At 39.7% G+C, this 27,929-nt stretch overlaps 1 protein-coding gene across 1 annotated transcript; it reads right to left on the bottom strand.

The window, feature by feature from the left end:
- Window positions 1-70: 70 nt before the first annotated feature.
- Window positions 71-27,584, bottom strand: LOC132991612 (visinin-like protein 1). The gene is made up of 4 exons (XM_061060422.1): window positions 27,419-27,584; window positions 7,169-7,342; window positions 6,313-6,528; window positions 71-6,216 (listed from the first exon to the last, which is right to left on the bottom strand). The coding sequence occupies exons 2-4, from the start codon at window positions 7,328-7,330 to the stop codon at window positions 6,019-6,021; spliced, it is 576 nt and encodes a 191-aa protein (XP_060916405.1). The 5' UTR covers window positions 7,331-7,342; window positions 27,419-27,584; the 3' UTR covers window positions 71-6,018.
- Window positions 27,585-27,929: the final 345 nt, after the last annotated feature.

Genomic DNA, 27,929 nt, shown 5'->3' with positions numbered 1-27,929 from the left:
AATGCATTTCAGTGTGTCAAGATGCTATTGGAGGAAACACATTGGCCAAGGCAAGAAGACAACAACAACAGGCTCTGTGAACATCAATTAATTTTATTCTATGTAACAAAAATAATTACATTGTCTTTGTTCTAGGATCCTAATATTGAAATCAAAAAACAAAAAAAAAAGCTAAATTATCAACTGGGACAGTAGACATTTACATGAACATCATAGAGAAAAATGTTGAAGAATAGAACTATATTGCACCACTGAGCACAAATGATCCCCTTCAAAAAGTAAAGAATATCTATGTTGGTATTCATGTAACAAAGCTCAATGTGTCTGTCGAAAGTTTTCTGAAGACTGACAGCTGATGAACTGCATCACATGACATCAACATAGTATCTCTTTATTTTGAACTTCAACTGATTCAACCATAGCACTTCTAACCCACTTTTCTCCTATGACATAACTCCATCTTTGGCACAGAAATTATACAGAGTAAATGATTTATTTTGCCAATGTAATTTATTTATTGTAAACTGCATGGGGAAAAAACATTCAGTGAGAAAGCAGTTAAAAAAATAATAAAAATGTGTGTTTGCAATCTTCGAAAAAACCGAAGCGGCCCCCTCGCTCTGAACCTGCGCTAATTAGGACGGACAAAAATCTAATAAGCAGAGGAGTGTGAAGACCAACACACCGAGAAGCCACTTTGTGAGCCAATCTTTTGTCGTCAAAATGTTTTTTTTCTTTTTAATTGCACACTGCTTTACATTTAGAAGGATGATTAAGCCTGTCACAAAAAATACATTTAGTCGTAACATGAGGCAACAGAATACTCTGAGCTCTAGGGGTGATTAAGTATACACTCAAAAGAATTTACAAGACATTCATTCTGGTTTTATCAAACTTAATCTTGTGTTTCTGATTTCCCTGAAATAGGAGCAAAACAATCTGCAAGTGGAGAAAATCAATCTAATAAATATATCTTGACAAACCCCTCTACAATGCTTTTCTGTCGTCCAAAATAACTCATTTTTTTCCTCGAGGTTACTTGTTACCACAGAAAAACAGTTAAATGATAGATATCGATGCATGTCCACTAAGGGCTTCCGTAGTTTTTCATACTTTTACAGGGAGAATTAAGAAAGATTATTTTTCAATCCTGCATACTGTTAGGTTTTAAAGCTCATAAGATTCTAAAATAAGGATTTGACTTTTGTTGTTTTAATAGAAATATGTAACTCTTTAGCTTCTAAATGCTCCAATGTGTTGAAAGTGAAGTAGGTTTGCTTTTGGAGGCTCATGGCTCACTGCTAACAAATACATGTGGAGCAAGAAAACAGCGCCAGACGGGGCTGTATAGAGCAATAGCTGGGCATAACTTCATTTTTACACGTTGTTACCATACAGTAGAAGAAACATGTTGGACTTTAAATGTGTTAAAATATTCCAATAGTTCGCTGTACAACAAATACAAGTGAAAACATTGAGTTCTGTTTTCAGCATTACTGAAAATATTCATTTGAAATGTTTTGAAAGTTACTGAATCTTACTCCACTTTCAGATTTCAGCTCTTATTTTCAGGAACAGAAAACTCTTAGGACCAAAACAAGATTATCGAGTTCTTCACATCAGATAAGATTTCTGGTTTTGATCTTGAGGCACAATCATTATATAAGCAAAGGAGAGCTGTACAGTAGTGTGACTTCATACCTCCAACCACTGGGTGACACTGTGACACAGGACAGTTTGATTATTATTATTATTGTTTGTTATTATCACTGACACCCCTCTCCTCAGACCTCAGGCTTCTCCTGCCCACAATCTGTCAGCAACCTCCACTTCAGAGACTGAGGCCTACAGAAGTAATCACTATGTGTGAGTATTATTTGTAGAACTGCAACAAGAGGCTACAGCAAACAAAACAGCACATCCCATATTGGAGACAGTACATCGGCTACTGTACACCAGCGGACCACGAAAGCAAGTGTAGGTGTGGGTGATAATACTCAGTGCTTCGGTGGGAGGGTTACCTCTAACATTTGTACAAACTTAAACTAGACTGAGGCATCTCTTGATACACAAATGATACAAATACAAAACACAGTAACACAAACACGTACAAAACACTTGCAAAAGTGTCCGGATATACAGCACGCACTGAGCTTTTTCACAAGCACTCACAGTTTCTACTCTGGCTCACTCCGTCATCCTCTCACACAGAACACACACATGCATCCTCTCTCTCTCTCTCTCTCTCACACACACACACACACACACACACACACACACACACACACACACACACACACACAGTAGCTGAGTCATCTTATGAAAGTGTGTCTAAGCTAGTGGTACATTTACATTTACATAGTATATTTGTTTATATTCATAAATACGATTACGGTCGTATCATATTATACATGTCGCTTTATCATTACATTATCAAACAAGGGAGGCTCGTTCTTTCACTTTAGGGGGGGGGGGAGCATTTTCACTGGTTTAACGAGAAGTAGCAAAAATGATGTGCAGTGACATCTGTTTCAGTCGGCTAAGAGGACACGGAATCATTTATGTGGGACTCGTGGAATAGAATAAAAGGCCTTTGAGATTTAAGAGAAATTAAATGGTGGGGAACTGTGTCTGCAGAGACCCTGTCCTCTTCCTCCACTTCAACTCAGGAGGTTTCTAGGAGGGCATTGGGTGGATTTCAAGAAGCCAATGACAGCACACAGGTGAGTTAAGTATACAATTCAGTGATTGGACGCTATACATACCACGGAATAGTGGATAAAGCTCGTTCCAAAATGAGGTTGAACCTTGGGTTGGCTTTTAGTCACGGATGCAGAGTTGTCCTTGCTGTCTGTTGGACAGGCAGGTGCCAAACACAGGCAGTTAGCCGGTGCTAGCATGCTAAATAATAGCCTTTTCGATTACATCAAATGTAATAGGCCTACTCTCAGGCAGCTTGCTGTGTGTCATCAGGCCAAGCTAGATGTATCTAGCAATTCTGGTAGTGACTAGCCAAGTTAGAGGGGCCCAGTTTGAATTTTGTGTTTATAATCTGCAACGAACAATGCTACCGACACTACCTTTAAGAAACAAAGCACTTTCACTTAAAATTCTTATCTACAAAAGTTTGTTTCACAACTTATAATTATCGTGAGCGCGATGCTGGTTCAGTCAGCCCGGTAATATCAATTTCAATTAAGTGCGGGCATCAAGCTAACGTACTTAGATGTACATGCTGGTCTATTTGTAAAAATGAGGGGGGAGGGAGAGTTAGCCTCCTTTGGGGTGGGCATTGCAAACTTGCTTAGGCTAAAAATGCTGTAGTGTGTGGCAGCAGTTAACTTGCTCCACATTTGTCCCTATACAAATCTTAATTAAATAAATAAAAACCCCTGCAGAATAATGCACCAGCTGCCACTGCATCCATCAAAGGAAAGGATTTATTTTAATTGCTTTGCTGATCCTATGGAATGCATGGATTTGTGAAGGGAAAGGCTGGAAATGACTGACTTACTGAAAATTACGATTCAGGTTGCATTACATGCATGATTGATATTCACAAGCAGATGAGCACACCACCCAGGCTTCCTCGTCAACCTTTTGCTCTTTTTAAAATTGATTTTAGATCTGAGCTGAGTTCAGCAAAGTTCCTCTCCCTGCACCTATTATCAAAGCACTTCCTTTCTGACATTTAGGATGGAAGAGGAGAAAAAGGGGCCGAGAGCAGGACAGTGGGAGAGGAAGAGAAGAGAGCCTTTCGGCCTTCAGTGTGAAACAAAAATTAATCACGGAGGCAGGGTTGGCCTTTCTGAGAAATACCGTTTCTGCCATGTGGTCTGCAATTACTGATTATCCCCACTCCACACTGGTCTAGTGGCTTCCTCTGCTCAAGTGGACGATTTTACAATGTCCTGTATGTTTCCTGATTTCTAATTGTGCATAGCTCATATATGTATGTTAGACTTTCAATATGATTTCTAGAGTTCATTCAGATTTGCTTTCTAATGAGGACAGGGCTTATTTTATTTGTTTATTTTGGTGCTGAGGACAATGACTGTAATACTGTTGTGGTCATCAAATTTTATTTTTTTCATATGTCTGGTTATCAAACATGTACCAACAATAGAAATATACTTTTTTGGATTATAACGTTATTTATTAGGCATAGTTTTAAGATGTGAATGTTTTAAAGTGTCAGTAAAAAGGATTTAAATATGATACTTGCACAACAATATGTATATTATGCTTGTTTCTAAAATGTTTATTTGGAAAATAATTTGTTGATACAATTATGACAGTAAATGGATATATATATGGTTTTATTAAAAAATAAGCTGATGTGGTGATTTCTGGCATTCATAAAAAGAATAGATAATAAGGAAGAGAGCCATGAGGGGAACATGTTCATCAGCTAAAAAAGCAGAGGTTTGAAAATGTGGTGGACAAAGCTTTATTCTGACTTATTTGAATTACATTTTATTATAAACATTTAATTGTTTGGATAAAATGTTGATTTCTAAGCATGTGGGGATAAAGCTTCAGGTGCAGCCAGATGTCACTGAGCAGCTCATCAGTATTCTTCACCATGCCGCTGGAGGCAGCCGTCTGAGACATTCATCACCTGTCTGCCTCACACTTAGAGCATGGACACAAGGTGTTGTAATGTATCCCAAATGCTCTCTCTGAGTGCCCTCAAACTTACTGTGGAATAGATGGTTGAGAAAGTAACAATGTAACTGCACACTTTACAAATACGCGGTTACATCTAGTTTGGCCTGGGTTATTAAAATGTACTTTGCTCGGAAAATGTCTCACATTCATTTCCCATTCATACTCAGAAAAATATGGACATCAATAAACAACCACACACAGCTTATGGATTTGTACATTTATGTAATAATCTCTTTCAGCATTTGCTACTCTCTGGTAGCTCTAGATGGACCGTGTAGAAAACACACCAGGCCCTTTGTTTGGTTTAATGCCATTCCTTTCTTCAACCTGTGGTGCACAATATTTACTACTTACTGTTTTAAAGTTGATATACTGGTTGCCGGAATTTCCAGTACAGTAAGAAATTAAGGGAAAAGTTTAGTAACGCTCTCATATCAGTTTATGAAGCTGGAGAAAAGTAGCATGTTTTAGCGTCTGGAAGTCTGGAAACAAGGAGGAACTGCTGGCTTAGCTCTTCATCTCAAGTGTTGAAATGATATATATATATATATTGACCATCTTTTTTCTAATCCATAGTGGTAAGTCAACGGTGATGTTTCTGATTGTTGGCCAGGTTACTACTGGACATTGATTCAAATCGGTAACCTGTTGTTTTTGGACTTTTCCCATTGAACAGATTCAACTAAAAACCTGCAACATCTTAAATGGTGAGTTTAACTGGTGCTGGTAGTCATATTTATTTACCCGTGAATATTGTGAGCTTTCTCTTCATCTCTCACCACTTGGACCAAGTGCTATCAATCCTTCTACATAGCTCTCTAAAAATAGGATGGTTTAGACACCATTCACTCTTTTACAAATAAGATCCTGTGCACTTCAGAGTCTCTGAATCTTACTATCTAGACACACAGCCCAGGTGGGGCTGACAAATCCATATTTCAAATCCATATTTCCTTTAGCTGTACATCTCTATAATATCTATTCTGCCTGTGCCAAAATAACTGGCAGAATTTCCACTATTTTTTTATTCTCTCAGTGGATTAGTAAAAACACTCTATAGTGCTATAGTGAAGCAAAAGAGCTATAGGAACGTCAAAGAGGGAGGGCATGGAGCAAAGAAATGGCATCAACCATAGGATCAACTGTGTTCCCATCATGCCTCATCCCATTTTACTGTTTCAAATAAAGGAAATAAACCTTCCCTACTTCCTCCTCTTCCCCCGAAACTGCATCCCTCCCTTTCATCATCAGCCCTTCTGTTCTCTCATCCTCCGTCCTTCCCTTACTCAAGTTCAACTCTTCCTCCCCTCCCTCTCTACCCTAATAGTTTCTGCACCCACCCTCTTTCTACTTCTGCATGTCACACTGCAGCAGTAGGACGATGGAGGGGTCAGACTTGGCGGCCTCTTTAAACTCTTCCAGGGAGATCTCATCATTGTGGTCCTTGTCCATCTTTGAGAAGATCTTGTCCACACGCTGCTGCGGAGTCAACCCATCCTCATTCATTCGCATCATGATCACAGTTCCCACCATCTTATAGATGGCCTACAGAGGAGGGAAAAGGGAAAATGCTAGATTTTTTCTTGTAACGTTCGGTTGGATTTGTTTCTAGTTACACGACAACTTTAATAAAACACATACCTCTATGATCTCCAGCATCTCCATGCGGGTGATCTTTCCATCCCCATCCAGATCATACATGTTGAAGGCCCAGTTAAGTTTCTGCTCAAAGCTGCCCCTGGAGGTGATGGACAGGGCACAGATAAACTCTCTGAAGTCGATGGTCCCGTCACCGTTCTTGTCAAATGTCCGAAACGCATGCTGGGCGAATTTGGAAGCGTCACCATATGGGAAAAACTGAGAGTGAAAAATGAGAAACAAGGTCATATAAATTATGCATGTATTCCAATGGGTGCACACATTGTACTGGCAATGTTCATATTGCAGTCCATTACAGGGCTGCAATATGAACATTGCCATCTAATTGCCAATGAACAATGTAGGAAAGTGTTTTAGAGTACCTATAATAATTATGACCTGTCAATAAAGAGTTACTAAAGAAACTGGGATTTTATCCACTGGAGGCTGGTTAAAAGACGCTATGGAAAGGACCGGTTACAATTTAAGTCTTTTCTTATGATGTGAAACTTTTGTCTCAATGCAATGAACTTTTATAAAAAATTAAAACTACTGTATAGGTTATTCACATCTCAGAGTCATTTCCTTAAGTGCCGGGCATAGCTTTTCTCCTCACTCCTAAGAGTTGATGAAAATATACTAAATAAAAAGTAAGAACAAGTAGAATCTGTCATCCTCTGTCGTGCACTGAACCATTTGAAATTCTAGAATATTCTATAAGGTCATTACTGGCAGTATTTAGGCTAACTAAAAAAATATGTTTCCCATTTGTAAACGCACCAGCCCTAATATAACTGTAATTTAACTGTTTAATTTCCTCTGCTATACCTGTCGTCTTATCCACCTCTTCTGCTCTCACCTTAACGTAGAGCTGCTGGAACTCCTCCAGGTTGAGGATGCCAGAGGGACAGTCTTTCAGGAAGCCTTTGTACCACTGCTTCAGCTCCGCCTCGTTGAATTCTGTACTCTTGGTCAGGTCATCCAGGACCTCTGGAGCCAGCTTGCTGTTGTGTTTCCCCATGATGCTACACCTCTTTTGGAGGAGGGGGGGGGGGGGGGTGTACAGAGAGAGAGAAAGAGAGAGGGTTAACACAATTGGAGGAGCTGCTAGACAAACAACAGCAATGGCAACATTTCCCCTGTGTTGTAGAAACAGCACAGGCCTCTGGGAATGGATGCAAACATGGAATAACCTGCAGGGAGAAACACAGGAGAGCTGCATCGTCATGTATCTGTCTTTTTATCTCAAATATATGCAGAATGAAACATTCACACACATTTACACTGTAGCAATAATTCAACAGTAGCTGTTTTTGCTACAGTGTTTTTAACACAACTTTTAATCTATACTCGAGAGACACTTCCTCTAAACTCTAAACAGAGCCAAACACCTATGCACTATTTGTCTTTCTAATTAATTTCCTTCCTGGAATCAATTTTTCATTCATTACTAATTTGACACAAATGCTAAGAGACTCTCTACATTCACTAACCTTATCATTATAAGACAAAATTGACTCAATTAGAGACTATATTTACAAAGCACTAGAGCATGTTGTCCATTCAGGAGGAACTTATATGAAATTATAACATAGCAAATGTTATAGTGTGTTCAATGTAAGGCATTATAAAGCATGTTTACTTGGTAAATGTTATATGGACTGCACTTGAATACACTTTTTTTTTATAGCCAACCTAAAGACAAGCCACCCACTCTAACTCTGATTCACAGTTGCCCTATCCATCTCACTTTCTTGGCACTTACAGACTGCCAGTTCAAGGCAGGATATTTATGCCCCCGTTACACCTGGTCTGCAATAGGTAATGCACAGAGGCGGTGGGGCAAAGGCGTTCCGCCTCTGATCCGCCATTAAAGGAAGTAATAGAGACAGAAAGAGGGGGAAACAGTGGCAATGTGGAACAGAGCTGTGTGTGTGTGTGTGTGTGTGTGCATGTCTAAGTGTGTATGTGAAGTTTCCACTGTGTGTTTACACCCTGAGCCTCTTCCTTCTCAGCAACGCCATACAGAAAAGTGAAACCACACACTGGGAAACCAATCTTATGCCATTCCTGATGCAATGTGAAAGTACAAAGGTGAATGTCAAATCTTCGTCATGAAGCTGTTCTGTAATCTTAACCTGTAAGCAGCTTCTGTCTCATCATTTGATTACTGTGGGATACTTAAATAATACAACCTCATCCATTCATCCACCAGGGAATGATTTAAAAGTTTAACTTGAGAGTGAGATAAGGGACACAAAGACCAACAGTCCATAGTATAAGTGTACAGGCAAGAATGCCTATACAGCTTATTTAAAAACCCAACTGCTGATGGGACAAAGAACCTCAGATATTTGTTTGATGTGTCCCTCCTAACATGAGTAAACCTCCTCCCTGTCGGCAGCAGTCTAAACTCTGCATGCAGAGCGTGCTGAGTGTCTTCCAGGATGGTCTTTGCCGAGATGGGTAATTCAAAATTCATTCAGGAGTCTGAGAGAATGCAGCTGAAGAGAGTGAAGCAGGTTTCACTTAACATGAGAATGAGATGGTCCTGTGACCTGGTGCACTTTTGAAGATTCTCAATTTGGAATTGGCCAAAGAAATTGCAATCAGTGCATCTCTAATATCTATAAGATCACAAATGCAATGGAATAAATGTCAACGCGCAATAGGTCTTTCCATTTTCATAATGACTGGAGTCATTGTTACTCCACTATAACTTTGTGCCACTTCTGAAAGTACAACCACTGATGATAGCATCATTTCTGCACAGACAGTAAAATGGCCCATTAACCTGGCTCCACACATCACATCACATGTCTGAGGACCACTGCACTGCCTTAATGACGCCATCCCTGAGTCATAGTCCTGTCTGACCTCTTTCACACTTTGTCACCTGGACACAGCCGACACAGCTGTGTCAAGCGGACACAAATCCTCTTCATAATTGCAAAGGGATTGTGGGGGCAGTTTAAAGGCTGAAATATCATCACCTCCCTCGCTTTATGGGCGGGTGAGTCATCTAGAAAGATGCAACAAAACCCCAAGTCACCGCAAAGTGCAACAATATTTTAGACTTTGTATTCCCCTGACAACTGGGGCGCACTGAAGGAAAGCCAAGAGCTTAGAGGAAGAGGAATAAGTGGAGACAGGCCAATCCAGTATTAACATGTTGTGAAAAGGTCACCTGTGATCTTATCAAGTCAAGACACTAAAATGAAAGTTCTCTGCTCAGAGAGCCACCCTGCAGTTGCTCAAGACAAAAGAAAGAGTGCTGTTCATAAAGAAAAGAAAGGGGGAAAAAAGTGTCTTTAAACTGGATGGTGCATTCAAATAGTCATACACTTTTATTTACTTGTCATCTTGAACTTTTTCAATTACTTCCGGAGAAATGCCACCAATTTCACTTGTGAATAACAGAACCCAGCATGAGTCAACCATAAGATGGAAAGTGTTAGTGTTCCATTTCCGTAAAATGCTGTTTTTAAATTGCGCAGTCACAGAAATGGATCCCTTCAGATGGGAAACAGATGTTTTTGGATTCACAGGAAGAAGTATGAGTGTAGAAGGACAGCTACAGAGCCAATCAAAGCTCAGACTGAGCATTGATCTATAAACCTCCTGACTGAGGACAGGGCTTAAACTGTTTCTTTAATGAAAGTGTTTTGATATTCTACAGCAGGTCACTGCCATGACCTTCATACATCTCACTTTTACCCAAATGATGCCAGGCTATCACAAATGGCAGGTACAAATAAACGTAAACCAAATATATCAACGATGCGAGCAGTGCCTTTCCAGCCTGAATGGCCATCGCACATCTGGCACGCACACAAACTTTCACAAGGTTAACGGCTGCAGGATGGATGCAGACAGATGTTTTGGGAGCCGTGTGGAGAAGAGGTTCACAGACTGTGTACAAAAAAAATCTGATAACAATAAACGCACCTTGGAAGGCCCTCCCCACTTCTATTCAACCAAAAAATGTGACGTCCCACCCCTCCAATACAAAAAAATAGAAAAGACATCAGCTGTCAATAAAAAAGGTGATGCTCACGTCACGTTTGCCAATCACAGCAATGTAGCAACACCCTCCATGTTAGTATGTTTAGTGCTGTTAGCTAGCCTCTTTAGCCATAATTAATAACGAATAACAAAGATGGCCATGCCAAGAACAAGCAGAAAACATAACATTTTCTTGGGGAGTGGGAGAGCGAGGTTTATTATCATGAATGTGAAGGGAAAGTGTGTGTGCCTCATCTGTGGTACCAATATCCAGTCAGCAAAAGAAGCATTACAGAACTCTACCGTACTTAAAGGTGAACTGTGGAGTTTTGGTAGAGAAATGTGAAAGTTGGAGAAATTCACAGATTCTGTGGTTCATGTTCATAACTCCATACACAAACTGTCCTCAGAGGAAAATTTGGTCCCCGTAAAACTGTTTTACAGTTATTGAGAGGGCCCTCAATAGTGACACCGTAACTCTCCTGCTAGCTCTTTAGCTCCAAACAGTGTTCCAGGGACCCATTTTTTCCCTTTGAATAAAGTGTGTGTATTTAGTTCAGAAAATATAGCATAGAATTGTTTCACTTCTCCAACTTTCACATTTCACTACCAAAACTACATAGTGCACCTTTAAGCCCAAGGTAACTTTGTTAAAAAACAACAACAATTTATATTCACCCTACAGATTAAGAAGGCCAACTAAGCTATCCTAACAAAGTGCCAAATTCTGAGGAGGGAGCGATAGCCACAGTGGCTGAAACGTTATTTAGGGACCATTAAAGTAAATCCAAAATAATGTTTGTTATTGCTGATGTTCCAACTGTTTGGTGCTCACACAGTGGCACAGAGACTCTCTGTGCTCTGTAAGCTTTGGGTATTGACATCTGATACATGTATGTGAGAAGTAGCTCTTGGCCACTTTTTTTTTTTAATCTCTCAGATATACAATTATTCGAGACCACTGACTGAAGAGGTTTATAGTTACTAAATCGAAAAGTCTTACTTAAATGTGTAATTAATTCTATTCCTTAAGCAGCAAACAGAAAACAAGTTTAACTTTCTCTAAATCATTGACAGTTTCCATTCAGGTCCCTCTGTAAATCACCTTCTGTATTTGCAAACTACAAACGTGGCAAAAGCAGTGAGTGGGTTTGTGCCCATACTCTCCTGTACCACACACACACACACACACACACACACACACACACACACACACACACACACCTGCAATGTTCTTATACCTGTGACTGAAGAAGATGAGATTCATCCCCCTGTTAGAAAAGCAAATGTAGCGGATAATAGAGTTTTCTCTGGAGGACAGGGAGAGGCGTGACAAGCCAGGCGTGCAAACACTTTGAAAACTTTACCCATCCAGAAGAATCACAATAAACACTGGACATGGCAACATAAATTGGCACATTTTTGCTATGGTTTCCAGACAAGGGCTGGCTTCCAGCTATACTCGCTCTATAGTCTTTGCAGGCTCATCTTACTGAGGAGACATTTATTGTGCAACAATATTCCCTGGAGGACATCTGGGGATAACCCCTGCTGATTCATTTTCTTTGGTTTTGTGCCCTTTAGAGCATGAACTTCAAGACCTTGGAGAATTACTGATTAACTGGCTGCTTTACCATTTTCTTCTTTTGCCTGCCTTGGAAAAGTTGATTTTAATAAAAAAAACATGCATACTGTATGTGAATGTACATACAGATGTGCTTGTTTCAAAAAACACAAAAAAGAAAAGTCAGGCATGTTAATGCAAAAAAATATGGACGCTGGGTCAGAGTGAGGGACAGAATCTAACCCAAGGCCGTCCGCTTCGAGGACTTAAGCCTCTGTACGTATAGTAACTGCTGGGCCAAATGGCGTCCCTTGTGGACTTTGGAGAAATGTTTCATTTAGCCTAGCTTTGCATTCACAATTTTTTAAATGGTTGGAAAGGTCTTCGGTTGTGATAACATATAGCTGCTCAACAACCATCCAGTTAGAGCCCTAAGGATTAAGAATCAGGACATAAACCTCATGGTGCTCTGAAAGCAAGAATTGCAACATATGGGTAAAAAACAGTCCTGATCAGCACAGCAGACTCTACCAATCGATAGAGTCAAACTTAAGCTATTGTTAACAGTATCCACCAATAGGGAATCCTCATCCAGGCCATAAGCGCACGTCAATAGCCGAATATTAACACTTCATGAAAATCCCTTTCTTATAAAGAGATCTCGTTCTATTTTTACATATATTTTAACTCAAGACTATTGTCCTAGACTGGGTCTGTCCCACAAGTGTTCTACCTCTGAACCGAAACAGAGACTACAGCAGAAGGAAACTCACCAACTCTCCCTTTCTCCTCAACTCTCAACCCCTTCTCAGAGAAGAGGCACACAGCGCACAGAGTTGTATAGAATTAAGAGATTCATGGAAAGTGCAGAATTTGAACATGCAGTTTCTCAAGTACAAACCACCAGATGCTAGAAGCTATTTCAACATCAAGAGATAAAAAAAAGGACCAGCCACTTTTGGCTACGTTGAAATGGATGAACACTACACTGCCGATTGATAACTTCACCTTTTGTGAGATAACTCATACTTCAGTGCAAAACCTTTTCAGCCACCTGTAGCAATAAAGCAAAAGCTCCTGATAATGATTCACAGACAAAAAAAGAAGTTAAATATAAACTCCAAAACTCAGAACATCACAGTGTTAGGATGGTAGAGTGCTCGGGGGTTGATTTTAAATGACAATGGCATCAAAAGTCATCAATATGCCAAACCCTGTGCCCGAGGATTGTTAAATGATCTTTCTGAATTTTCCACAGAGAAAAGGAGGAAATAAAGAAAAAATAATTATCTTTTGTAAATCACCAATCAATGTTTTGGCTTTGATTAGGTTTTAACAGCTTGACAACTGATCAAATTCTAGATGAAATCTATTTTAATTCTTGATTACAAGTTAAATGAATGTCACTACCAGAATGAATATCTTTTTTTTTCCTGAATGCTTTAATTCCAGCCCTGCTAACCAAATGGGATCAATTAGCCTGGCAACATGTTGTTGTTGTGCATAGAGACGTCTTTGACAGTCTGTTCACGTCCAGGAAAGGCCCAAACACAATCATATATAAACACACACAAACATGCCAGCTTCAACCACGCAGGGACAACCAGGACAAAGCATACACAAAAACTCGGAGATTCACATGTAGACACTAATGCACTGACGCAGAAAATATATGACAAAGGAGGAGAAGGGCAAGAGATGAGAAGAGATTGTGCATGAAGAAAAATTGGGTGTTGGAGGGTGACTCAATCTGGATTCACACCTTTTCAGGACAAGACAAATAGACAAACAGGGAAAGAGACAAGGAGTGAAAGGGTGAGGAAGAAGTACTGAGAACGATGGGAGGCTGCAGGCAGATAAGCAGAGCTTGAAGAAAATTGTACCAACAGGCGTTTAAAAGAGAAAGACATGTTGCTCGTTGAGTCTGAAGGGGCTGTAACGCATCTTCATCCCAGCTGTCGGACTGATAGTAAACACAAAATCTAATCTGAGTTGTAATTGCATGAGACACTGTGAGTATGTGTCAGGCCTAGCTTGACGATAATCTAGCTGATTGGATAAACTATTTCAACATGTATGCAAGTAAGAGTCGGCACAAATAAAGCTTGCACTTCGATGACAGTTTTCTCACAGTCAAGGCACTTTAATTTTGTCTTAAGTACTTTGTCTACTGTTTGGCATCTGAACACCAATCAGGAAAACAACAGTCTCTGCTGTATTTTAGCAGAAACATAACAAAAAGGCAGGGCAGTCGCACACAGCAGTCATCTGTCAAAAAATCACACAAAGACAATTCACTGAACAGCAGACATGAAACAATTTCTGGATGCAAGACAAAAATGAACACAAACATTTTCTATGAGTAAAGTATCATGTAATGTTATTTTTTTGTAAATTCTGTCTTCCGATAACGTTGCTATTTCATTTCAACCTGAATGTTGCCATCTTGCTCTCACCGTTTTAATGATCTGAGTTAAATCCAGTGACTGACTGAATCCATGTTGATGCAGTAGTGTAGCTAAGCTTGGGCGAAGGTGATTGTGTTAAATAAACGTGATTTCAGAAATTACAGAAATGATCACGATTATGTTTCTTGCCATTACAAGGAAGCTGTTGAACCAGAGACACAAAAAAGGTCATTTTTATTTTATTTTCTAGTAAGCCTACACAAACCATACACAACTCTGCCCTATATGCAAATGACTATAACTATTCCATAGGCAACCTTTAATTGGAAAATATATCAAGATTTAACAATTAAATGTTGTCACCCTCACTAGTCGATAATTACTAGTAGGTTGAACTATTATTAATACTTTTATTAGGTCAAGCCCACCATGTTGGTCAATTGTTGTGTCTAAGCTCTTATGCATCTGCCAGCCACTAACCGGGGCTGTAGTTCCTGTAATGGCTACAACCCAGATGTAAAATCAGCACAAATTGGACAAATGGTATCGCTTACCATGGAGCGTTTTGTCAGTATTTTGATCTAGAAAAAGGAGATAAAGTTGTATTTAGGTTGCTTAACCTGCAAGGAGGACCGAAGGTTCATGGCACAAGCACTGCTAACATTAGCCACACTCTGCAAACCTATTTAACATTGCTTCGCCCAAATGCTGTGATCCTGCCGTGTAAAATAAGCTGCGCACAATTTTGAATTTTGTCTAAATGTTTAGACTAGTTGACTAGTCAATTTTAAATTTGTGTTTTTCAACTTTCAAACTAGACGCCTATAGGAACATCCCTATGACTGTGATATAATGCACAAAGTACGTCATATAACCTTCATAACCAGCTCATATTTAGTGTCAATGACTAATGGATGGAAATAAAGTCTGCTTGGCACAATCACTGCAATATCCTCATAATAATTCCCAGATATAGTGCAGGCCATCTTTGCCGCAAAACCACGTAAAAAAAAAGGTTGTGTTTTTGTTGCAAAACTTAAAGTTTCAGTTTCTCAGTTTCTAAGACTTCAGCTTGATTCTTTTTCCTAAGTTGTGACCGGAGACAGATTGTCCCTAGAGGTCATCTCCTTTGATAAAAATCGACATGGTAATGAAAACCAGTGAAACACTGAATGCAATAGTTAGAAATTAGTTTTTCTCTGGATTTGGTCAATCATTGCAAGACTCCCCAACCTCCCGTGTTAAAAAAAAATGAAGCCAATGTAGAAGTGCAAAAAACTGCAGTTCCTCGAGTGTGTGCTTCAGTCTTGATCCAAAATACCTGAAAGTCCTATACACACCCCATATTGTAATGTCCATTTTGACAGCGGAAATAACATTTACAGCCAGGTATAAAAAAATTACTTTGAGGTCTGATTGGTCAATGTTTATCGGAACACACAATATGTGGGCTGATTGTTTTGCATAACTCACCCGGTTAGATTTTTTTGAAGGATACAAGTTATGCATAATTAGAGACGTGGTCAATCTGACCGGGTTGTAAATGTTTGTCAGGAGGTTTAAGGCCAGCCTCAGTTCCAGCTCTTTGCCTGTTGTTAGGCTGAACTATAGTTTGATAGAGTCAGCTTTCTAATATGGCAACCGCCACTGGTGGGCTTCTAAAACAGCCCTTAAGAAATAATGAGTAACTTCACTGAGACTTTGTCCATGTAGATATTTAGTCCATGACATAAACTTGTACTTTTTTGTAAGTGAGTACACTGAAATTGAAGCAGCTAAAGGGAACTTAACCATCATTTATTTCATTATTCACACTTCTGTTTCCGTTCTGTGACAGGTCAAAAAGTACTCCATGGCGGTTTATAAGTTTTCCTGGGGAATTCTTGTTCCATTCTCTAGAGATGAACCGATCCACTTTTTTTTCACTTCCGATCTGAGAATGTTTAAAGTGCCCAAACATCATTGATCAGTGATGCGGATCAGCGCTGTCAGTCCGATATCCGAAACGAAAATTGATTCAATATTGGACCCGATGCGGATATAAGATCTGATCGGTCCCATCGCTACCAATCTGCAGGGAGCAACCCAAATAACGTGGACATGACCAATGTCAATGTAAAAAACTTAAAACAGCCTAGTTGAGTCAGAGGCATTCCTAATGGGACAGACAGAATAACACTTTATATCCTTGTAGTTTGAATTCCTTTATGTGTTTGTGTGTACGGGGACATGTGTGTTTGTGATGGCAATAACCTTTGTGAGAGTGGAAAAAGTACAATGGACTCCTACAGCAAAAGGGAGAGCAATCAATAGGGTACCGGTCAAACTCCAGGCCTACTCTGTCAAGTGTGTGTGTGTGTGTGTGTGTGTGTGTGTGTGTGTGTGTGTGTGTGTGTGTGTGTGTGTGTGTGTGTGTGCGCGTGTGTGTGCGTGTGTGTGTGTGTGTGTGTGTGTGTATTAGAGAATAAGCAAGAGAGAAAGGAGGGGAGAGAGAGAGATAAATAATGAAGTTTAGAAATCTTAATAGATGATCAGTTGTAACATGTAGGGCGGTGACAACACATTGATAAAATTGGATTATTAAAAAGGCAACAAACGTCATTATTGATTCATTGTTTTGGGCAATTATTACGTCACTGAGCGTGGCGTGGAGTTTTACGTCAAACACGGACTGTTAAGCGTAGTGATGTTAGTCACTTGGTCAGCTGAAGTTGTTTTTAAATGTGCTGTATGAATAAAATGTACTTTCTACAATTCTACAATTCACTTAGCAGACGCTTTCATCCAAAGCGACGGACATCAGAGAGTAAGAACAACACAATCAAGGATCTAGAACAAAGGAAACAATGTCAGTAAGAGCAGACGATCAGCTTTGAGTCTGACTTTATCTTATTATAATCATGTTAATAACTTAATGATGAATAAAAAATGAAATGTTCATCAATGACCATTGTTCCATGATGAAGAGATGTTGGATTAAAACGTTAGTGGCTGTCGGACATTTAAAATCCATGATATGTTTCCTGCTGTGTGTCTTATATATGTAAATTAAGATACAAGCAGAGCCTGTCAACATTTAGTTTGCCATTTAGTTTTTTTTTATTATTTTAATTTCACATTTTTCTAATAGCTCAGGGACATTGAAGCTACAACTGTGTTCTGTTTTTGAATAAAGGGATGGAAATAAGAAATACATCTGATCTGTCGATTCATGAAGAAAAAAGTAATCAGCCGATGAATCGAATATTAATAAAATGATTATTAGTTGCAGCCCTATTGATATGTCAATGATAAATACTAACAGCCATTCAGCAGCGGTTCAGTCTTTTGGTCAATAGAAGCAGTCCCTCTGCCAACAGGACCTGATTCATTGGCTGACTATTATATGTGCTCGATGTTGAGGTTTTAATTAAAACATTTACACAATTACATTTTTATACTGCTTTACATTGACCAAAAACAAACTTGTAGCCTTTCTTAAACTTCCCCTGACTGATAACAAGACCTCACACATAGAGGTGGGCGATATGGGAAAAATATCATATCACAATTTTTTTTGGGGCAAAATCCCGATCACGATTTTATCACGATTTTTTTCATACTGATCTTTAGACAAATTTGTAAGTTACTGACCAGTTCAACATTTGTTGTTTTTTTATGACATCATTGGACTAACTTTAGTTTGGTTTATATATAATCAAACATAATACAGAATGTGTTCATTCTGTGACAGAACCCATCAAAGTAAGTTTTACTGACAGAAGAGTTTAATTCATAGAGGGGGCGGGACATGGTTGATTGACAGACAGTCACCATGGTTACTCACTCTCACCTGCCTGCTGCTTTGTAACGTTGTTTAGTGTAATCCCTATAAATTCAGTTATCACAAAGGTGAGCTTCGGGTGGAGAAGCTTGATAGTAACTTTTAAAAACTGAGAGAGAGCAGAAAACACCGACAGCAATATTTTAAACACCGGGGTTATATCTCCACTCACTGACAGTCTGACTCTCTGCAGACTGTTAACGTCTCTCCGTTAAACGGTTTCTTGTGTCGCTATCTGAGATGTAAACTTAGCTGTGCAAACTATGCAGATAAGTTAACTGTTGAGCACGCCGTGTCGGTTTGGAAAAATATCAGAACAGTTGCATAAAACCGGGATGGAGTTGTTTTTGCGGACTTCAGTTTTAAGTTTCGTTTTCGTTTTCACCGCTGCGGAGCAAGAGGGGCGTGCTCCGACACGCATCTGCGTCGGAGCATAAACTGCAGCATGATGAATGAATAAACACATTAGTCCGGTTCTACGATCTCCCTGCTTTGGCAGATCGTCAGCATGTTAAAATCCTTCACGATCTAAGATCGTTATATCGCCCACCACTACTCACATACAGTTTTCTTGTAACTCACACATCCCTACACTGTACTGTATGTGCACATATATAGCCCAAAAAACAAAACATACCAATTTTGCTGCAAAAATCTGCAGAGACATCCTTTGTGACATCCTTAAATTGCATCACAAATGGCAGATTCAAGCATTTTGTTTGCCATTTATTTAACAAATCTGTTGTTGCTAAATTAAAACTGCCACAGCGGGTTCAGACAGACAAGCACAACGCAGCAGAGACAGAACGTAGGTGTGGTTGGTTTCTATCCAAGAAATCTTGGTGTTGCGTTTGGCCAAGCCGGACAAAGCAAAGAGGACATCAAACTGAGTACTGGTCAGGCTTAAGTTGATGGTAGTAAATTAAGTGAGCAATGTTATCTTCTGTGTGATGTTATGAAGCAGCATCAGGGGTTGTGTTTGTCCGGTGCAAATGATTAAGTGGTCAAACTTGGGCAAGCAACATGAAGCAAAAATATCTAATCTAAAAGATGTTCCACCTGGTGACTGGAGTAAGAAAGATGCATTGCTACAGAAACACAGCTCACCTCTGTGCAGTTCAACTCTAATTTAAGCCAAGCGGCCTGGGGAGAAACACAGGGAACAAAACGGCTGTGTGCGTGTCCCCTTATGAGTCAGACTCAAAGCTAACCTCTATCTCCCACATCTCCAAAATGTCATTAATTCACCCCAGTATTTATTGCCACTATTAATACACACTAACTGAAGTCTGGGTGACTCATGTCTGAGTGCTCTGATTGACACCTTTTGTTTCGGTCCGTGCTGAATCCAACTGCACAGCATTGTCAAATGTGGCTAATAATATTCCTGCGACACCTTCATACTCAGTTCTCATACATGATTAGGTTCCAGCACACAAACACAAACACATGATCAGATGCACAAAAAGACACTTGTGTAAATGACACGGCACTGGTGGAGAGCTGTTCTGTTGTAAGGCTCAGGTGTGTCCAGATAAAAACACATTTACCCATGTCCTAAAGGCACACACACATGCAAACCAATACAGTAGTTCTATGTTTATTGTGTAGTGTATTCAATGTGAAGCTTGTAGAATGTAGCATAAAAGCATGGCACCCCACACATGATGACAAAGTAATCATAGATTAATCAGTTTTGTTCCTTTAGTGTGTCAGTGTGCTGTTTTGGTCATCGTTTGTCTCCACATACTACCAGATTCCATTCTCCAACATTAAGAGTCCTGACGCTCAAAGATGGAAATTTGGATATTTCTTGTGGTCAAACTTGACGTAAACAAACGTGGTGGAGGAGAGACAGGAAGAAATTGCAATAGTTTTTGCACTTCTTTTAACTCAAAATTCACTAAGAAAGAAGTTAAACCAATATGGATAAAGACGTGCAGACAGCATACATATACTGTACATGTGTACCCCACTTCAGACAAAAAGAGGTGCCTGCAGCGCTTACCTCTGCTCCCGTACTTAAAGGTATCCTCTCATCGCTGTGTTCTAAACATGAACAATGAAAAACTGTGTAAGAAGCTACAATGTGTCCTTTTTGGTTCAATTAAACACCAAATATGACTGGTTCATATGCAGTGAAATACCTCACAGTCTACATGAAATATTTGTAAATGGCCTTAAAAGATAGCATAATAGTAGTGGAAAGACAATTTTATTGTAAATGAGCATTATTCAGTCGGCTTATTTACCTCTCAAATTAACACTTTTTTAGATAAATGGTAAATGGAATTGTGCATGTACAGCGCTTTTCTAGTCTTCCAACTACTCTTAGCACTTTTTACATGGCAGGTTCCCTCTACCTATTCACATACTGATGGCAGAGGCTGCTTTGTAAAGTGTCCATTAGTATTAATTAATCCATTATTTGTACACATTCACACGCCACCGACAAAGAACCGTGAGCAACTACGAGTTATGTGTCTTGCCCAATTGGGACACATCAATCAATCAATCAATCAATCAAACTTTATTTATACAGCACCTTTCAGACAAATTAAATTGCAGTTCAAAGTGCTTAACAAGAGTGCAGAAAAGTTATTGGCGAAAAGTAGTTTATAAAATCATTGATAAAATCATTTAGAGACCAATGCACACCAATAAGAATTAAAAATAAAATATATGAATAAACATAAAATACGACACATAAAAGCAAATCAACATCAACATGTGGAGCTGGGGATCCATCCCCGACCTTTCGTTTTGAGAAACCACCGACTCTACCACTGAACCACAGCTGATAACCTGCCTCCTCAAACCTTAAAGACAGAAAAGGTTGATTTCAAACAAAACCCCAAACATCATACGTCACAGTTTTCACATTTTAAAGCACAGCACATCCGGACCCTTTCCAAAACTGTCCAAACAATGTGAAACACTGCAAAACTACTTATACTGTTCTAAGAATGTACCTATATATGCATGACCATTCTTTTCCAAACTTTGTAACTGTACAGAACCATGGGGCCAGGGCAGGTTTACTCTCTGTCCTCCCGTAGACATCTTGTTAGACTACTGTTTAAAGATGTTTTGGTACGATATATGCAGGTATTTATGTCAAATGTGATGGAGAAAAACAGGACTTCTTGGCATTGCAAAAACACTGGACCTCAAGTAGCCCAATGCACCTGAATACCACTAAACTAAAGAAAAACTGTCTGTTGGCCAACGGGAAAAAAGTTAAATGTTTGATACCATAAGGTGGATATTACTTTTGACTCGCAAACTGAGCTGTTTAGGAGGTTTTTTTTTTTTAAATATAATGAGTCATTCAAAGATGCAGCAGTGCCGTTCTTTTCTATCACTGTGACTACAGGGAGACACAAAAACTGTGGCTTATCTACGATGTGCCTTAAAGGACAAAATAGCATGTTTAATAATCATCATTAAAAAGATGAATGTATTAATTTCATACCTAAATTAATTATGATTAAGCAGTTAATGCTGACAGCCAAATTGAAACAACAAAGTCTGCCACTGTGACATTCAAGAAAAACTAAGACAAGCTACCTCAGAGAAACCCCCAGTATAGAGTTGCTTTGCACTGTCGCAAGGCAATGACATTTCTTGCTCCCTTATAACCTACAGACTTCTATGCATTTGGAATATATTAAAGCCACAATACCATTCAGTCATACCCATTCTTATACACCACTTTTAAATACTACTCAGCTGAGACAGGAGTCTATCCTATCATGCACTGAGCTAGGGAGAACCCTGACAGGTTGGCAGTCTGACACATGCAGAATATAGTCCAACGCTTTCACACTCATATTCACAGGAAGAAAGAGCACTCAGAGGAAACCCACTCAGAATTGAGTCAGGACATTTTAGCTGTACGACGCCAGTGCCAACTAAAACACTGCGGCATTTAATTTTGTCACACTGTGTTTCCTCCTAATCTTTCTGTCATGTCTCTATGCCATGCTAAACTATACCATGAATTCAATTCAATTACATGCAAATGCAGACTCACTGTCTTTCTTCCTCTTGCCATTTCTGGTGTAAATTTCCTTATTGTTGTTCTATAATGTTCCTCCCAACATATGTGATGACAACCTATCAATGGCGTTAACTGATAAGTGTAGGTGTTCATTAGTGAGCCACTAGTGATGCCAAAAGCCATCACTCAACATGCCTTTGTTCTTGTTCAACCACTGTCAGCTGGTCCATGAAGTGTGTGTCAAGCATACAAGCACACACACAACCATCGTTATTCTCCAACATCTGTTTCCCTGGGTAATATAGCATGTGACAGGTATGGATGAATCAATCAGTCAAGAAACACACATACTGTACAAGCACACACACAATGAGCCAATGATGCATGAGACAGATGCATGGTACACCTGGCCACAGGCTTACAATGAAATGAAAGTGATGCTCGGGCAGGGAATGACAGAAATCACAAAAGTGGGAGTCTATTTTTTTTTTTTTGTCAGAGCATCATCGAAAAAAGGAAAAAGATGTGACTGGAAAAATACAATCACACACTCAGGCAGGAGGTTGTTGTGTCACATGTTGCTCCAAGCTGATATTATTGTACTCTACAGAATATGGATCAATAGGTCTTTCCAGAGTACAGGAAGTAGCTTTAATAATGTGTTTTGCCATCCGGTGATCTGACAAACAGCTGTTCTGGGTAACTAACTTATTTCCACCTGCTTCTTTAAAACATAGGGAGGTACAACAATGTCTGCCATCAATGCAAAGGCCAAGCAATTCACTAAGTTCACCTTTAGGAAGTCGTCAATAGCTCATTATATGGGGCAGATGTGACCCAGTGGTAGAATTGGTTGTCTTTCAACTTGAAGGTTAGGGATTTGAGTCCGCAAGTCCTACGGGCCACAAGACACTTAACCTCAAATCAGCAGTTGAACACTTTTAGTAACAGCCTCTGCCATCAGTGTGTGAATGTTGTTTGAATTTTGTGACAGGTAGTGGAGCGCCTAGCAGTTATGTCGCACGGCCCAAGCACAGAGGCTATAGTCCTCGCCCCAGCGTCTCTGAATTGACATGTAGTCATGTAGTTTGAATGGGTGAATGTGACATGTGGTGTGAAAGCATTTTTGAGTTGTTGGAAGATTAAAAAAGCGCTATACATGTCAATTTACCATTTGAATGTTATCCAGTGTTTCTGTGGTGGGTTGCCTTTAGCCCCTTTTACTATATTTTCGATACTGAGAAAACACATTTTATGAGAAACCCTGCGAGTTATATTCTAAAAAGAATGACAGACTTTGTGTTTAAATGTACTGAACAATGATAAAAAAAGCAAAACTGACTAGAATTCTTTTTAAGGGTATTTGAAGAAGAAGAAGAAGAAGAAGAGGGGACAGGGGTCTCTAACCTTTGTTGCGCCGAGAGCTTCTTGCATAACATCCCTTAAGTTTGGTAGTTTGATATTTCTACACAAATGAACTCACTGAATCAAGCGACTCCTTGTGCATGTCAAATATCATTACCCAAATCTTACAAAACACAGACACTCTCTGGGCCTCCATGTAAGCACCAAACCGTACGTCAGTAATAGCATGCATTATTAAAGTCTTTCTTTTATGCTCCGTAATGTCCGCTGCTGTCATTTTTCCTTAACCATCCTACCGCTGGTGAAAGGCTTCTTGTGCTTTGTTAGGATGCGTACCACTTCAGCGGATGTCTCTGTTATCGCATTTGCCTTGGTCGGTTGGATAAACCCTCATGTTTTTAAGGGCGCACTCATACTAGGAGCATTTGGTCCGTTCCCGCTTAAGCCTGATTGAATAACCGGGCCTGTGCACGGTAACCTCTTATAACATCGTAATACAACACATGCATGGCTTTACGTGATCATGAAGCGTACTTATTTTACAAGACAAGAGGATAAGACGTCCGCAGATCAGAGAACAACACAGAGAATATGGCCGCTACCTTACTGACTTTGTGACTTATTTTGAGTCATTTAACGCTCCAGAATCAATAATGGAAGGATGTCCACGTTGAGTACCCGTGCTTGTGCTCGTGAATGAACTGTACAGTGCCGGAACACAACTTCCAAGTGTGCCAGTGCCAAGGAAGTGTACCGTGCTTGAGTACGGATCAGAGAACATTAGTCAAACGAACTGGACTTTAGGGTTGAAAGGCGGTACTTAGTGTTTTCAGTTTGTAACATGCTGCCTGCAGGAAAGTCCAGTACGTTACAATGGACCTTAGTGTGGTGGTACAATAAAGGTGAATGGACTTGTATCGTGCTTTTCTAGTCTTCTGACCAAAGCACATTACATGTCACATTCACTAATTGTCAGTACTATCCCTTTCACCCACATTCACTTCGCCGCTGGCGAGCAGCAACAGCAATATGGGGTTCATTGAGAGTAGGAGCTGCATCCTGCCCGCTGACATCCTGAACCACCAAAAAAACGAATTTCCCCTCGCGGGATCAATAAAGTATAAGTTATTATTATTATTATTATTATTATTATTATTGTTATTATTATTATTATTGTTATTATTATTATTATTATTATTATTCCAAAATCCCAACTCTTGACAATACACAGTTGAGAGAGTAAAAATGGGTTGCAGTAAAAATAAGTTACAAGAGAACCAACTATATATCTGAGTTAAATGGACTTTCTAGTCTTCTGACTACTATAAGGGCTTTTCACACCACAGGTCACACCTACCCACTCACACCACATTCACACTCTGATGGCAGAGGACGCTCAGTAAAATGTCCATCAGTACTAACTAATCCCATTCATACACATTCACACACCGCTGATAGTTTAATGTCTTGCTCTAGGACATTTTGACATGTGGCTGCAGGAGTTGAGAATCAAACCTTGACCCGCTGGTTGTGAGACGACCGACATCTGAGACAAGGGAACACGTTTTTCAGATACTGATATGACCAATATTAGAAAAAAAAAAAGGCAAAAAATCAGATAATTAAAACAGCTGAAGGACAAATATGTACTCTAAGTTATCTACTGATTTAAATCATAAAATGACCTTACTATATCATTAAGGAAACATGCCATGTTGTAGTGCTGGCTTCTTTGTCAACAGTGCAGCCGCCAGTATGTCCTCCGACTGAGCTTTGATTCCAGTGTGGAATGGTTTGTTATTGTTTATCCAGAGAAGGGAGGCAGTGTTAAGGCAGTGCCACATGGCTGTTCTGGTTGCCCCTTAGTTTGCCAGACAAACAGCAAACCAACAGGTGTTGCGTTGATGAAAGCGGGCAAGCAAATTGATTCAGATATAACTCATTCTATCCCACTTTAAAAAAAAAGCATTTGGCTTTATTCTAATAAGCTCCACAACAGGAACTAGGTGGGGAACTAGGATATATATTGAATATTCTTTTGAAAACTGGAGAGAGGTTAGAGCGCAGAAAGGTTTCAAGACCTGTGCAGAGCTGGCTAAACACTGAAGCTTGTGCACGACATGGCAACCCGTGCAACAGAGCTCTACAATGTTATGAATTTGGACTGCAGTACCGATTATAAATGCTATAGTTACATGTAAAATAAAGCAGTTTAAAAAATCATTGTTTTTCCATTGATCTTCTGTAAATACATGTTGTTAGAAGAGGTCATTAGCTTGGCTGACGATAGCTTTAGGTAATCTTATTTCTTAGGTGCTCAGCTTCTTTAAGGTTACAATGACACAAGTCATCCAATACCACGAAGGCTTACTAATACACAGCCGTTCAAAAAACGATAATGATGTCCAAATTTTCCAACACACTGGTATATAATGGGAAACTGTTATCAGCCAATACTGAAGTCTAGGAATCAGAACAGGTAACAGGAACAAAAGAAATGGGAACACCTCTACAACACACAACCTCGCTGCTAAAACATGTTTCTTATGTGTATTGATAGACTAAAACTCTTCAAGTTTAAGTGTCAATCACAAAATCTCAAATTGCCAAATGCAAATATATTCCTGTTTTAGTGATAGGCTCGGGGCCAAAAGACTGCAGGCTACTGAATGAGCTGTGACTGCATGGATGTGCCCATTCAACTGTGTGTGCACATGTTTGTGTCTTTCTATTTACATGCTACGTTGCTCTGCTGCTTTGTATTGTACACAAACAACAATCAATAAAAACTACATTATATATAGACAAGCAGGTCACACACATATGCAGACACACATGGTCAGCAACTATGATGCAATAGCTCATCTGATATGACCCTTTACGGCAGAGTGCCATGCAGGCCAGCAGTAATGGGAACAAGCTCATACAAAGCACACATTGGAAACTGGTCCTATCGATTGTGCAGGACCTGGTGGCACTCACAGAGGACTGGATTATGCAGATGGATCTAAACTTGTTCAGCCATACTGCATTTCCTTGGTTGTCTCTTCTCTTGACTCACTCAGGTAATCAGAAAATAGCTTTATATCGCCAACAGTAAGGTTTATATGCAAACATTTATTTTAAGTCTTGACATGTTACACCTCATACAACTATAGTGCAACTATCAGCCAAACAGAAATCATTGATTGCCTAAAACTGCATTCTTCAAGTACAGATTGGTGCAGCGCACATTCACACGCTTTAGTTTGAACGTGTTCATTATTGGCTTACAATACCCATTTATGGTCCCACATTTCGCAGAGAGGCAGAGTTCATTTTCAGTGGTGCATCACAGGTAGTCTTTATTCAGTTCTTCCATTGATTGCTCCCAACGCATGAAGGACATTCTAGGACTGACGTTCCTGCATTATCAAATCAGTGCTGAACACAACACTTCATCACCCTGAGATGTAAATGTCTTTTAGAAATTCACACTAACAAGACAACAAGAAAATGTTTGCTGCCACCACAACTAAGAGCTCTTTTAAAAAAAAAAAAATATGAAACCATCATTCCGAGTTAATTGACTCTACAGCCCAAATTGTCCTTGAACAAGACACACACACACACACACACACACACACACACACACACACACACACACACCTAACAGCTCAATTAAGCAGTTCAGAATAATTGAACCCCTGACTCATTTATAGTAAAGATGTAATGCACCAAAACTACAAGGAACCCTTATATGTTCAGTTCACCCTCCTGGTAATACAACTTTGCTAGTAAAACAGTCAAATAATGTCAGTGAATGCCATTCTCTTTACTTATTGCTTGTCTTAGTTAGGAATTACGAATAAGCATATGAGACATTTGGACCTCCTCTCGTACACATTAACATGAAGGTACAAAAAGACAGCCTTTAAATAAAGGAAATGTCCTCTACTTACCCTGTAATGTTTGGAAGAAGAATAAGCCCAGCTACCTTGCAGCTATTAAACAAAAAGCCTTGTCTGTGCTTCTCAGTTATTGTCACGGCAGTGGGTTGGTCCCAAACAGTTCCTCCCTCATGTAAAATAACCTTCGCGTTAACTCACCTCTCTGACTGGAAGAAGATGAATGAACCGCTGCGTCTCCCTTGCCAACACATTTGCATAAAGGCCGCCTCCCTCGCGCGATGATTAGCCAGGATGCTGTTCAAAGGTGGATCCACGTCATCTGATTGGACGGGGCGACATGTCAATCACAAGCTGGGACCGCGCGCCTGTGCCCTCGCGTCCTCGCCGTGGAGCAGCCGCCCGCGCGCGCACACACAGCGAGGGAGGGTGGCAGTAACGTGAGATGCTTTAAATGGAAATGAACGGGAAAACACACATGGTAATTTCTATAACTGTGATAAGCCTTTATCTTGTCGCCATTTATCTTTCCTTCACTTGTTTTATAGGTAGGTAGTTTTTATGG

This window comes from Labrus mixtus, chromosome 16 (assembly GCF_963584025.1).
Source record: "Labrus mixtus chromosome 16, fLabMix1.1, whole genome shotgun sequence".
NCBI lineage: Eukaryota > Metazoa > Chordata > Actinopteri > Labriformes > Labridae > Labrus > Labrus mixtus.
This window is presented reverse-complemented; position numbering and strand designations above follow the sequence as displayed.

Excerpts from the sequence above, each read along its gene's own strand:
- LOC132991612 (XM_061060422.1), bottom strand. The coding sequence starts at position 7,330 with ATGGGGAAACACAACAGCAAGCTGGCTCCAGAGGTCCTGGATGACCTG. Across the intron at positions 6,529-7,168 it reads TCCAGCAGCTCTACGTTAAG|TTTTTCCCATATGGTGACGC; the intron begins GTGAGAGCAGAA and ends TTTCACTCTCAG. Across the intron at positions 6,217-6,312 it reads AGATGCTGGAGATCATAGAG|GCCATCTATAAGATGGTGGG; the intron begins GTATGTGTTTTA and ends CCTCCTCTGTAG.